Below are 15,852 nucleotides of genomic sequence, written 5' to 3' on the forward strand. Positions count from 1 at the left end.
CCTGCCGAACTTTGGTTTGGACGTATGGTAAACATCTCAAAATTAAAAAGCTTTGGCTGTGAATGTTATGTGTTGATTGAAGATCATAAAAGGAGAAAGATGGAGAGAAAGTCTATGAAAGGAATCTTCGTCGGATATGATCTCGATTCACCCTGTTATAGAATCTACTTACCAGATGAAAAGGAGGTCGTCTGCTCTGACAATGTGATTTTCAATGAAAAGTCTGAAACTAAAGGAAGCACTGCCGAAGTCGAGACCTGCATGAAAGAAAAAGGAACAGGAGAGAAGATAGAAGAGCCTGAAACTGAGGACGAAACCGTGGAGGATTCGGATGATAGATGTTCACAGAATCATTCACGATACATCACTCTAGAAGAAACCGATGAAAGACCAGAACCGCCAGAGGAAACTCAACGAAGTTTACGAGATCGCCGAAAACTAAAGGCTCCAACCAGATTCAACGATTATGAGATGGGACTCATTCACAACTATGCCATGATAGGAGAAACCGAGGATATTTCAGTTAAGGAGGCTTTGAAGGACAGAGGATGGTATAAGGCTATGCAGAACGAGTACGACAGCCTGATCAAACTGAAGACTTGGAGCTTGGTGGAACCTCCAAAATATGCAAAACCTCTTACATGCAGATGGGTGTTACGTCGTAAGCAGGACGGCAGGATGAAAGCCAGACTTGTTGTGAGAGGATTCGAGCAAAGACAAGGCATCGATTACTCAGACACCTTCAGTCCCGTAGCCAGACATGCATCTATCAGACTCGTGCTCAGTCACGCAGCATCCAGTAAAATGAAAGTAACAGTTTTTGATGTCAAGACAGCTTACCTACATGCCAATCTCAAAGAAGAGATATATATGAACCAGCCGGAAGGATTCTCTGATGGGACAGAAAAAGTTTGCAAGCTTGAAAAGAGTCTGTACGGTTTAAAGCAAGCCGCCAAAGACTGGAACGACGAAATTTCTGACTTTTTTCTCACGATAGGATTCGCTAATACCGACGACGATCCGTGCGTTTATTATAACAACGACAGAAGTGTGATAATAATATTAGTTGTAGACGACGGGTTCATTGCCGCCCAAAATGAGAAGGACATTTTCAAGATTCTGAAGTTACTGAATGACAAGTTTGAAATTACTTATAAAAGGACTTTACAATCACACATGACATACTTAGGTATGAAGATCAAAGTGTCGTCTGAGGGAATTTTTGTGAGTCAACCTGATTACACAGAACGAATATTAAAACGATTTGGGTATGATCAAGTGAACGCCGTGAATACACCGATAGAGCCAGGAATGAAAACGAATTCTGAAAATCTTGTCAATGACCAGCCACTAGAAAAACAAAATCGTTACCTCGAAGCCGTCGGAAGCTTACTTTATTTAGCAACAATTTCCCGCCCAGATATAAGCTACGCCGTTAATTATCTGAGCAGATTCAGTAATCGACCCATGAAAAGTCACTGGAAGATGATTAAAAGAATTTTTCAGTATTTAAGAGGAACTACACATTTTGGAATATTTTTTAACCGAGATCCGAAATTGATAGCATATACAGATGCGGATTACGGAGGAGACGCCAATAGTCTACATTCCACAAGTGGAGTTCTTATCATGAGAGGAGGTCCAATTGTATGGTATTCAAGAAAGCAGCGTCTCGTGGCGAACTCAACAGCTGAGGCCGAGTACCGTGCAGCAGTTTCATCTATCGACGATATCTGCTGGGTACGAAGAATAGGAATTGAACTGAGATTATTAAAGAATGATAAACCCACCCCGTTATTTGTCGACAATCAGTCGGCAATTCACATGCTTAAAAACGCTCACCAAGGAAAGATAACTAAGGGTAAAAAGCATATTGAGATTCAGAGAAAATTTATTCAGCAGCATATTGGCACAACCGTTGAACTGCAACATATTAAAAGCGTCGATCAGCTTGCTGACATATTAACAAAACCTTTGAATCGTGTAATATTCGAAAAGTTACGCTGTAATATGATTAAGGAGGAGTGTTAAGGTTAATCATATTAGTCATTGTAAACCGCGCTTTAGTCAGTCGCTATCCGCTTATTTTGTGTGTCCGACCGTCAAAGAACCATTCGGGATCGAGTTACGTATATACAAGCTAAGTTTTTGTTTATTGTCTGGTCAATGTACACTTCCGTTTGTCAATTGTTCACGATAGGAGGCGTCCTTTTCGTGTAAGATCCAAGTCGGATGTATGTGAGTTAATAAATGTTCTTGTTGCCTTTGCCTCGCCCTGTTTTTGATTCGTTCGCGGTTATAGGAAATCGCCACAAGAAAGTCTATTCATCATCTCAGGAAAGTGTTTTGTCCCCTCAACCCACCACAACGGAAACATCATCACAGATCCTTTTGGGTACCCCTTTTCTATCCACTGTCCTTATACTCCTTTTTTCAACTAATTATATTCATAATCTAGTTATATTTTAGTCTTAAGTATCTAATCATAAGTTATTTGTATTCTTTGAATAAAGTAATTGATTCAGATAAACATTGTATCGCATAGGTATAGTTGGGAAAAGCTTCTGTATAAATTGTAGTTTACCTCTTATTGTAGACCCGTTTCAGGGAAAGAGATCAGCTGCCATCCTATGTTCCATCGGGCGAATTAAAGCTTATTTTTTTTGTATATTGTTTCTTTGTTGTCATGTGCACTCCAATCATCACAATATTTCCTTTATAGAGCTTGAAGTAATGAAAAATGAATTGAAGCAAAACAAAATAAATGAAAATGATTTAAAAAAGCATCAGCAAGCAATACATAAGGTAGGAAAAAAATTGTTTTCATAGACATTTTAAAAATGTTTAAGTCAAATTGTTTGCATTTAAATAGCCTTAAATAATTTAATAAAAAATATCACTTTAAAATTTCAATTAAAATTGTTAAGTTAACAACTGCTACTTTACAACTGGTTAAAAACATAAATTAAAAACACTGCAAACAGTTAATAGACCAGCAACAATATTTTAAACAAAGTGTGAACATTTTTGCCTGTGTTGAACAGGCATCATCAAGCAGCAAACTGTTAAGAAAACACAGGGGATTGCCAAATGTGTGTAGGGGGGAAGGGTGTATGATGCAAGATGAGAGGAGAAGGGAGGGAAAAGGGAGAGTTTATACTTCGTAGAATGACTTCCAGGCAGTGAGGAAGGAGTCAGCATCAGGATAGTTTATGGCTGAGTTATGGTGGGTGACCTTGTAAATTTCCACCTGTTTAAAATATTGTTGCTAGTTTATTAGGTGTTTGCAGTGTTTATTAATTTAAATTTGTTTTGTCAATTAAAGAGTGAACAACTTTTCAAAAATCAACCCTTTTTTTCATTCAAACATTTTTATTTTGATCGACTCCCTAGAGAGGAGTTCGACATAAGCATCCAAAGGGAGAAGTTCGACTCCATACGAATGAATAGTTCTGCATATAGCAGTTATGCAAAACTTGACTGCATAGAAAAGTTTTCTCAATATTATTTTAAACTGGTGCACTAAATTAAAGAAGGATTAGAAGATATATAAAGTATTCATCGCCGATCCAAAGACTCCTAATTAAGGTAGTATAATTTGATATATGTAAATTCTCTCTCTCTCTCTCTCGCAAATAGGATAGAATAGATTTGTCTTGTAACTTGTTAAGATTTGTTTTTATTAAATTCTTGTTATTGTTTTAAATATGTCTCATTCTTGTCTCTAATCTTAGCCTACATCCATTCCACTTACTCGTGACCCTCCCACTTGAGATTCCTCTCAGGTGTGTATGAGCGTGCCTAACACTAACTAGGCTGGTGTCAGGAAAAACAAACTTGCAGGGGTTCTTACGAATTTCTGCTCTTCAATTTAAGTTCTTAGGAAGCCATCCTATAACTCAGCAGGCCAGTCTACCTGACTGTGCTGCCAATTAAGTGATAGAGAGTTTAATCCGGACTCTCTACCCATGGCTTGCCCCTCACAATTGCGTAGGAATATTACTTTCTATAATAAGAATGGATTTTTACACTAGTTTTTAAAAATGAAGTGAACAAATCATAATAGTAATGATTTGGCCTTTAGTTTTAATTTTGTTAACAAAATAGTATAAAATAGCATTATTGTACATAAAGAAAATGAAACATTACATGTCAAGTAAGGATATCAAATTATTTCAGAATTCAAAATTCACTTTATGGCAATGAAAGAGCAAAAATATTTATAACCTATTAGCATTACAGTTAACAAGTCATGTGTCTTGATTATCAATGAAATTGACTAACCATTCATAAAAATGATTTTAGAAAGACTATTCAACTTTTATTGGGCAGACTATAAATGTTGTCATCTTTATTATTATATAAATGCTAAAGTTGAGAAATTAAATAGAAAATATGCTTGATGTATAGAAAATGGGAGAGAACTGAAGCAAGGTGTAAATGTGTCTTTGGTGGTTTTCAGAAAAATTGTGATGGCAGATGAATATGTGCAGAGTGTAAAGGATTTTTTCATGTTTTTTAAAGATTCTCTTAGATAAAAATCTAGATAAAGAAGTGTGATAAGCCGCATATTACTACTTGTCACCCCTTCTGCTGTGTCAGGAGGTCCCACTCACCCTATTCACTGGATGGCTTGTAACTGTTATGTTATTTAGAGAGCGAGAGATTGGGAAATCTCTGTCCCTAATCAGGATTCCTGACACCAGTTAGGATAGTTTGACTTTGCATCCTAACTCTTGATGGGCTTACTTATGTTGAATAGGAGAGACAGTAATTTGAATGGGGATTTGCGAGGACCTCGCAAGAACTGATATCGGCACCAGTCAAACAAAACAACAAATTTAATGAGTATGATAAAGCATTGGGTAAATACATACAAGGAGGTAAAAATTGACAAGCTAGCTACTTAACAGCTAATATACTGAGAGAGAGTTTACATAAATCTATGCATGTTATCTCTTAAACGGTCCAATGTCTTCAGATCTAATCTATGTGAATGTTGGCATAACATTCATGGATCTTCTCAGAGGAGAGACAGGAGACAATAGCTGAGAGGACATGGATGGACAGATACTTGGCCTACTCGCTTCAAGGAGAATGTCCGCCCAGAGCCTAGATTCTACCCCTTTTTATCCTTCTAATTCTCTCCAATTGGGGGTAAGTTTTTCCTACGTGTTGGAATGTAACCCTTGCATTGTAAAGTACTATTTTAGTTTACAACGATTATCGACTCTACCGTGTCGGAAACAACTGTTAACCTACCGGGTACTTTACTCGGATTCGTGTTAGCGTGCCAGGCCTGGACTTTAAGCGTGCACCGAATTAAATAAAGACAATATTTGTCAATAGAAAAAAACCAAAGATTTAATTAGTCGTTTAGCAATAACTATGTACAAGATTTAGTAAAAATCAAACAATAATTTATTCTAAGAAATTCAACAAAGTCAACCCGACAATTCTCAATTCAAATCTATATCTAACTTAACTATTCCCCTTGGGAATCCGACAAAACCAAAAAGCTTAACTTATAACAATAATTCTTATAAACTAGAGATCCTAATCGTCACCTCAATATACTCGGAACCTATTTCCTCAACTCTCAAGACTTTCTCAGACTGTCGATCCAAATTCGAATCACTTCAAATCACCTTGGAACTATTCGAGATCCTATCGGACACCTCTCTATTACTGCTGCGAAGCTCACCAAGCTCGTTGCTATCAGAATTCACCTCTCCGTCTTCACTTGAGACTCGGGATTTATAGTGTGAGGTGACGTCACAATTCTGAATGCGGTCACTCCCCTCATTTACATACTTAAATGCTAACAATAACGTATTTCATCGTCTGGCAGCCCTTTTTCCGACAGTTTACTCACTAACCTTTTACATTATTTGTTTTTACAATTCTTTCCGGGACGTTTTTATTACTTAAGGTTTAGCGAGTTTTATTTCGTGCTTGTGGGTTCTCCCCCCCTCTTCTTGGTGCGGACCTATTCTTTGCCGCTCGGGGAGCGCAAATGTGCGTGAGTCTTATGGCGCTTTTCTTTCGTCGGTGAGTTGGGTTTTATTTCTTCTCTTTTTAAATACTTAAGGTGAATGGTGAGGAAACCTTCGTCCTAACAAAACATAAGCCCCAAACAAAAATAGAATAATAAGCAAAATAAAAGTAAAATAAAAATAACGCTCGGACTTGGTTCCTTACAGCATCTCATGGGTAGCTGTGAGACATACTTGAGGATGCATCATCAGTTTGCCAGATAAGTTTTCTCCATGGGAAATAGATTCTGGACGGACGCAGTATTTCTTTGTATCCATTTCTCACGAACGTGTAAAGAAGTGGTTTGTGTCTTTTTCACATATACAAACTTCTGAATCATGTTAATTATTAAATGAAGGTTAGAGAATATTCTAATAGGCTCTTGCTTTGTCTCCAGACTCTCACAGAACTATTGATGGACTCTTAAAGGAAGATAACCTGCACCCACTTTCAAATTGACTTAAAACATGAATAACCCACTGCTTGTTTTTAGGAAATTATGATAAATTTTTAAAGATAAAAGTTTATTTCTATTTGTGGAAAAATAGTTGGGAAAAATTTGCAATCTTTTTAAGTAACTTTAATAAAAGATTGGATGTCATGCCAACAATTTTACTGATCCAAGAGAAAGTTCACAAAAAAGGCATTAAAGAACATTTAAAGAAATGTTATCATCATCCTGCTAGCGCTTTCAACGTATTTATAAACATCGTCTTCATTCTGCCTGAAGACGACGTTTATAAATACATTGAAAGCGCTAGCAGGATAATAAAAACGTTTCTTTAAATGTTCTTTGCAATCTTTTAGCATAATTTATCTTGAAATAACATATTTATTTCAACAACATTGCAATAGCACTAGCAATAAACATTATTCAAATTTCTCTATTCTGCAAATAGGATATTCAGCAAAATGTGACATTATTTTTATTTATTGTTTTTATTTTGTATTCCTGGAATAATTTTTCATATGTTTATAGTGATAAATAAAATAAAGTAAAAAGTTATTTTGTTGCTGTTCATTTACATTATTATTTTACTGTAATAAATATTATTATTGATTTTTATAACTTTTATTCGTTAAACATTAAGAAAGAAAAATATGTAATTAGTGTATACAATGCAAAGGTTATAAAATAAAAATAGCAGCTGCAAACTACTATCTCATGTGAAATACATGTATAGAGAATTTGGGAAACATGTATAAAGAATGTAGAGAATATGAGGAATGTGTATAAAGAATATTCTCTATACATGTATTCATGTACACATTTTAGCATCAATCTGTCTATTTTCATTTTAAGTGTCAAAAAATTAATAGACTGAATTTCAGTCCTGGGCAATGAAATGTTTGAAATCATCAATTATGAATCTATAAAAATATAAAAACTGAAATAAATTTAAATATTTAACAAAATCATATTCAATATTATATACTATATATTATTAGAATTCTAGATATTATGATGAACTGAGCATTATTAGTAATGGTAAAGAAGTACAAGTAGTAAAAATCAAAGAAATTTAATTCTTTTTTCTTTTCTTTAACATATATATAATTTGGACTTGGACTCAAAGTATCAAGTCCAAATAAAAAATTATAATATTGTTAAATTTGTATAAGAGTCCCAAATCTGAGTCTCAATATTTGAAAAATCTTAGTTACTCTCACAAATTTTTTATTAAGCTTTTTAATCTTGTAATATTAATTACAAGATAAAATCATATTGACTCTAGTTATAATTTATAACATAATGCATAAAATTTATTAATTTAAAATATGTCTCATGATTCTATTTTTTTATTTTCTAATTGTTACCTACATTGAATAATATGCATATAGCATGTAAATTAGCATAATTACAATTCATAATTAAAAAACGATTGTAAGGCTAGTCTATTTTTTCTAACTAAATCTCATTATGGTTGGTTCTTCAGTTAAATATAAAAATCTTTATCTATATTTGTATCAAATATTAGTCTCATATTTAAAGTAATTAAGGATTACAATTCTAAAATTTATTTGATTTATTGCAATTCTTTGTTATTGTTTTTAAATTTAAATACTTCATATTCTGAATTAATCTGTAATGCATTTTCAATTAATTTCAGAAATTACACAATGAAAATAAGTTAAAACAAGAAAAAAAAATATTAATTTCTACTTATGAGAAGAAGAGAGAGGCTGTGATAGAAGAACTTAAAACATACCAAAAGAAAACTGAAGATTTAAGAAAAATGGTCATTCATTTAGAAAAGAAAACAACTATTCAAAAAACAGAAATAATGGATTTAAAAAATAATGTGAGTTTATACAATTTAGCTCATTTGGCTTTAATCATTTGGCAATCAATTGGATTTAATCAATTAAATTGAGTTTTGAGTTGACAGTTTGTATAACTCTCTTTATTGTTCTGTATAAATTTTAAATATAAAATATTCTAAAATCAAGTGTCAATTGTAGTTTGTTCTGAATTCTGCATGAAGAGATGATGATGGATCAAATGAGTCCAAAAATGTTTCTTTTCAAATAAAACTATTAGTTTCTCAACTTAGTAATTTAGTTATTAAATTTTAATTTAATAACTAAATTACTTAAACCTTAATAAAAAATTTATTAAATTCATTATTTTAAAATTTTTCTCTCATTAAAACAAATCTTAAAATTCACTTTTAAACTCATGTATCAAAATGTAAACATGTTCTTTTATAAAATGATAGTTTAATAAATTTGTATAATTAAGAAATTATATAATTTACATTTTAATTAATAAAAAAATATTATCATTAAAGATTATATGTTATATATTTTTTTATTATTACAGACTCATCATTTTTCAGATAAAGTAAAAACGTTGGAAACTAAGTGTATTTCTCAAAAGAATTTATTGGAAGAAGCAGAAAAGTATTTTGAATATCAAGATAATTTGTTAAACAAATTATATAAAGATTATGATAAATGTAAGAAAATATTAATGGAAACACAGGTAAATCTATACATGAATCAAATTTTAATTATCACTTGATGTAATTTTTTTATTAAAATCATAAATTATTGTAGATTCATGCACAGGATTTTTAAAAGGATAGGGTTTAAAAACATTATTTTTCATAGAATATTAATTTTTGCAATATAAATATATACAGTAACAATACAGCAGGGTAAGAAGGAACCAAATAGGTACAAAATAAATACAACATACTGTTTATTAACATAGTAACATTTTTCTTTTTGATTTGCCAAATGGAATGGGTTTAAAGCCCCAAAACTACAATATGCATAGCCTTGAATCATTATGAGAAATAGCAGAACAGTTGATAAAAAGCTGAATCTAAATTCTTAATTCATATTTTCTATTGAATTAAAATGTAGTTATTGGGCTGCAATTTGTAAAAATTGTAAACAAATTCCCACTGTCATCCATCCATCCATCCATCCATCCATCCATCTGCTGTCTGTCCTTCCTTAATCTTGAGAATGGAGTTAGATGAAAGCTGAGATCAGATATGGAAAGCTTAGGAGTAGGAGGAGGCCCTGATTAACTTTGTACAAACTTTTGATGTAAGGTGGAAGACATGTTATTTCCAGCTCAATTCAAAAATTTTTCCCTGAAAGTAGTTAGACAGATGACTGGCAAGACTATTGCTAACAGGAAAAGTCTGATGTACAGTACAGGGGCAAGACACTACTAATTTGAGGTGGAGAACATATATTTTAAATTAAACAAATTAAAAATTTCAGCCTGGCATTGTGATGATGTCACAATAATGTACAAAATCCTTCAGAAATTCAATCATAATATAATAATTTTTTATGCAAATAAATAAATTAACTCAAAATCAGAAGTGATATAATAGTACATTATGAAACTGAAATGAATGTTTTGAGTTTAAGAATGCTAGACAATTGAATATACAGGACAACTACATTGATTATACAGAAAACTTAAACATCTATCCAAGGGAAAAGTATAATCTTTCCACCATTTCACAAGTGTATGCATGTGAAGCATGCTTGTTCCAGCACTAAAATAATCAAAGGAAATTAATTTAAAATATAGAATGTACTTTATTATGTATATAAGTATTATTATTTGTTTTCTTCATAATCATAACAATAATAATATTAATTTTACTTTAAAAAATTAAATATATTAAAAATATAATGATAAATACATAATTTTTAAATTTATAGTTTTAAAAAGTTATATATTACTATATTTTTAATAATTACAGTGAATTCCACAAATTATTTTTGGTTTTACCTTATCTTAAATATTTCTTTACGTTTAAGTATTTGTTATTATTTTACAGGAAGACCTCAAAGAACAAAGTCAATATATTGATATGTTCCAACATCATATAATTCAATTAAAACAAGAAGTAAAGGAGTCTGAAGTAGATATTAAGGATCTTACTCAGGAATTAAACCAATATAAACAGCAAACTGAATTATGGAAAACAAAATATAAGAATTTACAACAATTAATTAAAATAACTAATGAAAAATTGAAACAAGAAGAAAATGAAAATCTAAAGCTTAGAAAAGAATTAGCTGTTGAAAAGGCTAAGATTTTAGATCCACAAAATGAAATCAAAAAGGTATTTATTTATTTTTTTTTTATGGACTTAACTATCATTCTTTATTGAGTAATAGTTATTATTATTATCATTATAAAGAATTAAGGAAGTTTGTTAAGAAAGTAAGAATTATATTGTAAATTTCTTTTTTTGCAGTAGAATTTATACAAAATTAAATAATAATTAATAAGTAACTTGTATATCAATATAGCTATAGTAAACATTCTTAACAATAAAACAACTGGAAAATATTCATATTAATCTCCTATTGTTTTGCATAAATTTCATAACAATTTTATTCTTTAATAAAGGCCATTTAATATATTTATTTATGTTTAGTTAGTAAGTCCACCATATGGGATATTACAAAAATTCGATAATAAAACTTAAAAGATGTTACAAAAAACATATATTAGGTCTAGTTAACAGAAATAATCACCCATATAATTAAGGCAGAAAATAAATTAATAAAATAAATAAAATAGTCTTTCTGACCAGCTGTAAAAACCACCAATAAAAACAAACAGAGCAAATTAAAATTAATAATAAACTAAACCTATCAAGAGAAAAATCAGCAAAATTTCAAAGGTTAAAAAACAAAAATCCAAATAATTCACAACTGAGTGGATGGTACAGAAAAACTCAAGTACAACACTTATTTAATTGCCAAATAGACAACAAAATGCACTCTGTAAAACTAAAATTAATTAAATCAAAAAATTCATATATTAGACAAAAAATAATATAATTTAGTAAAATTATTAACAGAATTTACAATGACTAAACTTCCTTAATGATAAAATCATAAACCAAAATTTTTTTCATGATTCCCTGCTAACTTTGTGCAAAAACAAAAAATATGAATAACTCCACTGTTATTCTATTACAAAAACACATTCAGATTCTCACCCAAAGAAGAAAAAAGAGTCATATCTCAATTGCAAAAGACACCTAATATACCAAAAACCAATATTTACATTCAAATAATCGTTTATCAAAACACAGCATAATTCCCTAGAATCCTATTATTAGCTAAAGCTTTACTTCTAAACTCCAACATGTAATTATCCAAAACTTTAACAAATCTGAGACATCAATATCCCTTGAAGTCAATAATTGATCTGAATAACTGTATGAATTTACTAAAGCACACAACTTTCTTCCCTAACCCTCCTTCATGCTAGAGAAAATCCTACTTGACTGAAGCATAACTGATTTAAAAATCTATCATTGCCAACCAAGAAAAACATTGTTTAATAATATTTCACAATTAAGAAGTGTACCAACTTTAAGGATAAGAATATAATAATGACCCACCGTCATAAATTATACATTCTTCTGATAAATTTCCATTGAGTACTCTCAAATTTTAAAACCAGTCAAATATTCAAACCTCAGAGCCATACAACACCACTGAAAAAATGAGAATAAAAAAAAAATGCTTATTCTCCTTACATCTATTAAATTTCTCTTTTACACAAGAATTAATAATTTTTGAAGTCAAAAATTCACTTTTCTTAACCTCTACCTCATCAATAAAAATGCCTTATTAAGCCAGAAAAATTTTTCCTTATTATGCCTATAATTATCCATTACACATTTTAAAAAACCAACAACCAGTTGCTTAACTTTTCTGGCAACATTTAAATTTTGGTGGTGCCATCTGTTATCATATTTTATTAAAAATATTTTTATATTATAAAATTTTATAACTATTATAAAAAGATAAAAAACTTAAAGATGGGTTTTATAAAAATTGTAAATGCTAATAACAAATAAGATTGTCATTAAGTCAGCCCTACTCAAGATATGACACAACTCCTTTATCTCCACACCTCTCGACCTTTAACCACCAAAATTTTATTGTATCACTCCTCCTAATACACAAACCTCCCTACAAAATTTCAGAAATTTTCGACAAAAAGCACAGGAGTTATTAAGTTTCAAAGAGGGTGAACAAAATCATGGCCTCCCTCACAAACACACACACACACTAACATCCATACATACAGAAAAAAACCCTGATTTTTTTGCATTTCTCAATGTTTCAAGTGTCCTGAGTTCAAAAATGTAAAAATCTGGGTGGGTCATTTTTTGACTAATTCCCATACTTTCCCTCTGTTGTATGTAACAGCTGGGAAAGTAAAAATGTAATGTAAATGATTAAAAATATTAATTATATAATCTTTATTAATTTATAAATGAATGTATTGTCTGAACCAATCAGAATGAATATATTTTTATAAAGTTAAAGTTGTGCTTATATTTAGACTAGAGTTTAGTTTTTACAAAAAGTTATAAAATTAAAGGTAATTAATTTAGAATTATGATAATTTATTATTTGTAAAGATATATTTGTTTACAGCTGAAAGAAGAAAATATCAGTTGACATCAAAATTATCTAATAGAGATAAAGAAATTTTATCCTTAAAAGAAAAACTGAAAGATACAGAAGTACATTTTTTGCTAGAAAAGAAAGAATTTGCTTCACAAATGAATGAAATGAAGTTATTAAAGTTTCAATATAAAGATAATAATAAAATATCCACTGTAACTGTTAGTAGAAATCTGCTTGAAGAAATGCAATTTGATTTACAGCAATCAAAAAAAGAATTGCTCAAAAAAGATATATACAATTCAGCTTTGATGCATGTAATTGAATCTCCAACCAACATACATAAATGGAGAATAATAGGGGTAAGTAATAAGGACTTTTTAATATACCATAAATTTTTATATGTATCATTTCAAATGAATAAACAAAGCAATATCCACATTGTTTTTAATGTTCTTACCTGTTTCTCTAATAATATATTGTAATTTTAAAGTTTAACAGAAATTTATATTGTTTGATTATTTGTTTAAAATTTATCAAAAAAATGAAAAATGCAATAAGTTCAAAATTTCTTTCATAATTTATCATCTGAATTTTTATATTTAAAACCTGAGCATAATTTAAATATATTTTATCCTGTGTATTTAACAAAATTTTTAATCTTTCACTTACATAATGAAGAAGTTTTTAATTTATTTAGAGTACACAACCTGAGAAATTTCATCTAATACAACAAATATGTATTCTTCATGAACTACTTGCTGAAAAAACATATAAAATTAAACAATTGCAGTCAAAATTAAAACAGAAAGAATCAGATATAATCTCCATAAAGCAACATGTTCAACCTTATAATGCCACTGCTATGAAAGAAGTTCAATATTATCGCCAACAGTTAAATAAAAAGTGTCTGTCATTAAAGGTATGTAAAATTCTTTTTACTGTATGAAGGTAATTTTACAATAAAAGATTTATTTTTTGTTTGGCTGCAATTTTCAAATATTGCAGACCTATAAATTGCCAATGGTGTCCATCTGTTGTCTGTCCTTCCTTAGTCTCTAGAATAGAGTTAGATAGATAAAAGTTGAGACGATATGGAAGGCATAAGAGTAGGAAGCCTGATTAACTATATATAAAATTCTGGTTTTGACTAGAAGTCATGTTTTTTCAATTGAAAAGTTTTTTCTGAACAGAGTTAGATAAATGACTAGTATCACTTTATTGTTAGCAGGAAAAGTATGATGTACAGGGGCAACAAGACTACTAAAAATGACAGCATTGTGGTGATGTCACCATAAATAATTGCTTGTTCTTCATAGCAAATTGGCAATACAATATAAAAAAATTGCACATGTTAAGAAATGGAAGTGGCATATTTTTTATGAATAAAAATTTTTCAATGCAGCTTTATTCATATAGAGTTTCAATTATTCATATCAGGAACTCCAACCTTTTTCATGAGGACCAAATAGGATTCACAACAAAATTTCACAGGCCATACCAAAGAAAAGCAGCAAGAAAAAATAAATGACACATTTTAAATAAAATAATAATTTAATTTTAAAGCAAAATATTAAAATTTTGTCTGTTGTAAATTTTCTACTATATTTTTACATTTTTCATTTGGCAACATAGAATTACACACTCATTTGTGCATGGAAAAGAAAATTTATTGGCATGTTTATTTTTTTTACATTTAATTGAATTTCTAAAATTTGTATATATACATTTACAATATAATTACTATCAATAACTTAATTGACTTATTTGCACACCAATTATAAATGTATTTATCTATTATAAAAATATTTTAAAATTTAGTGTGAATTTGGTATGCCAGATCTGGTCTATGAGTCACAGAGATTGGAAATATTAATAGATAGGCACAACTATATGCAATAATATATTTATTTTTATTTATATTATTATTTGCTATTGTGGAATTAAAGGTTATGATCTTAAATGTTTTACTGCAAATAAATGTTTTTGTTATAATTATATTATTTTTATTTACAGAATATTACTGCTGAGCGTAATATGTTCTATACAATGACTATTGAACTGAGAGGAAAATTAGATGAATTGATTGGTGATGTAGATATTTCAAAGAGAATTGCAAGTGCACCTAAATGTAGACTTAGGTAATTTTAAAATGAATAAATTAGTAATGAATGAGGATGTCCAAATATTGAGAGACACAGTTTCAACATATCCACAAAAAATTTCTGGGGTTGCTCATTCAGATTCAATCCCAGGTTTCTTAGACAGTAGGCTGTTCCCTTTACTGTCTTGTCTATCTAGCCATTAAAAATATATCTTTGATGATATTTATAACTAGGTAGGTACACTCAAATGCTATTTATAGAAGTCTATACAAGACTATATATGTAGTAGGACTATATATGTGCATCAGCCAGCCTTATGCATATATACAAGCTTATATAAAACATTTTTAGCGAAAGTTTAGAATATTCTTAAAATACTATATTCCATAATTTATAAATTATACTTTCATATTTTCTGTACTTTTTTGATAAATTAAAATTTTTTATTTGCTTATGTAAGAAATATAATAAAATTAAAGATTAAATAAACAATTCATTTTGTTAGATAATTTCTTAAAGCTAAAATTAATTAATTCACATTAAGATATTACTGAAAATTTATTTTTATATTGCAGTTAATATTAAAAAGTATTTATTATATTACAGTGTAAATTGATATTTCAAATCTCCAACCAAATTAGTGTTTTGACAAAATACATAAATCAGACAATACTGCTGTATGAATTTGAAATACATCCTTCTTTGACATAAAATTATAATATACGTTTTCAACATTATCAAAAATTTAATCAATCAGCTTTCAATAATATTGTACAAAGATTAAAGGATCATTTTA

At 29.6% G+C, this 15,852-nt stretch overlaps 1 protein-coding gene across 2 annotated transcripts in view; it reads left to right on the plus strand.

Annotated features, from left to right (window-relative positions):
* LOC136981726 (cilia- and flagella-associated protein 58-like) overlaps positions 1–15,399 on the plus strand; it is a 46,597-nt gene extending 31,198 nt beyond the window's left edge. Inside the window, exons 7-13 of one of the 2 annotated variants that reach the window (XM_067278076.1) lie at positions 2,723–2,805; positions 8,148–8,339; positions 8,861–9,022; positions 10,350–10,637; positions 12,982–13,313; positions 13,652–13,873; positions 14,968–15,399. In XM_067278076.1, coding sequence (XP_067134177.1) covers positions 2,723–2,805; positions 8,148–8,339; positions 8,861–9,022; positions 10,350–10,637; positions 12,982–13,005 — 749 coding nt within the window. In that variant the 3' untranslated portion in view covers positions 13,006–13,313; positions 13,652–13,873; positions 14,968–15,399. The remainder of the gene's footprint in view (positions 1–2,722; positions 2,806–8,147; positions 8,340–8,860; positions 9,023–10,349; positions 10,638–12,981; positions 13,314–13,651; positions 13,874–14,967) is intronic. The other variant, XM_067278086.1, reaches the window with a different exon arrangement.
* Positions 15,400–15,852: the final 453 nt, after the last annotated feature.

This window comes from Centruroides vittatus, unplaced genomic scaffold (genome assembly GCF_030686945.1).
Source record: "Centruroides vittatus isolate TY-2023 unplaced genomic scaffold, ASM3068694v2 contig_1168, whole genome shotgun sequence".
Taxonomy (NCBI): Eukaryota; Metazoa; Arthropoda; class Arachnida; order Scorpiones; family Buthidae; genus Centruroides; species Centruroides vittatus.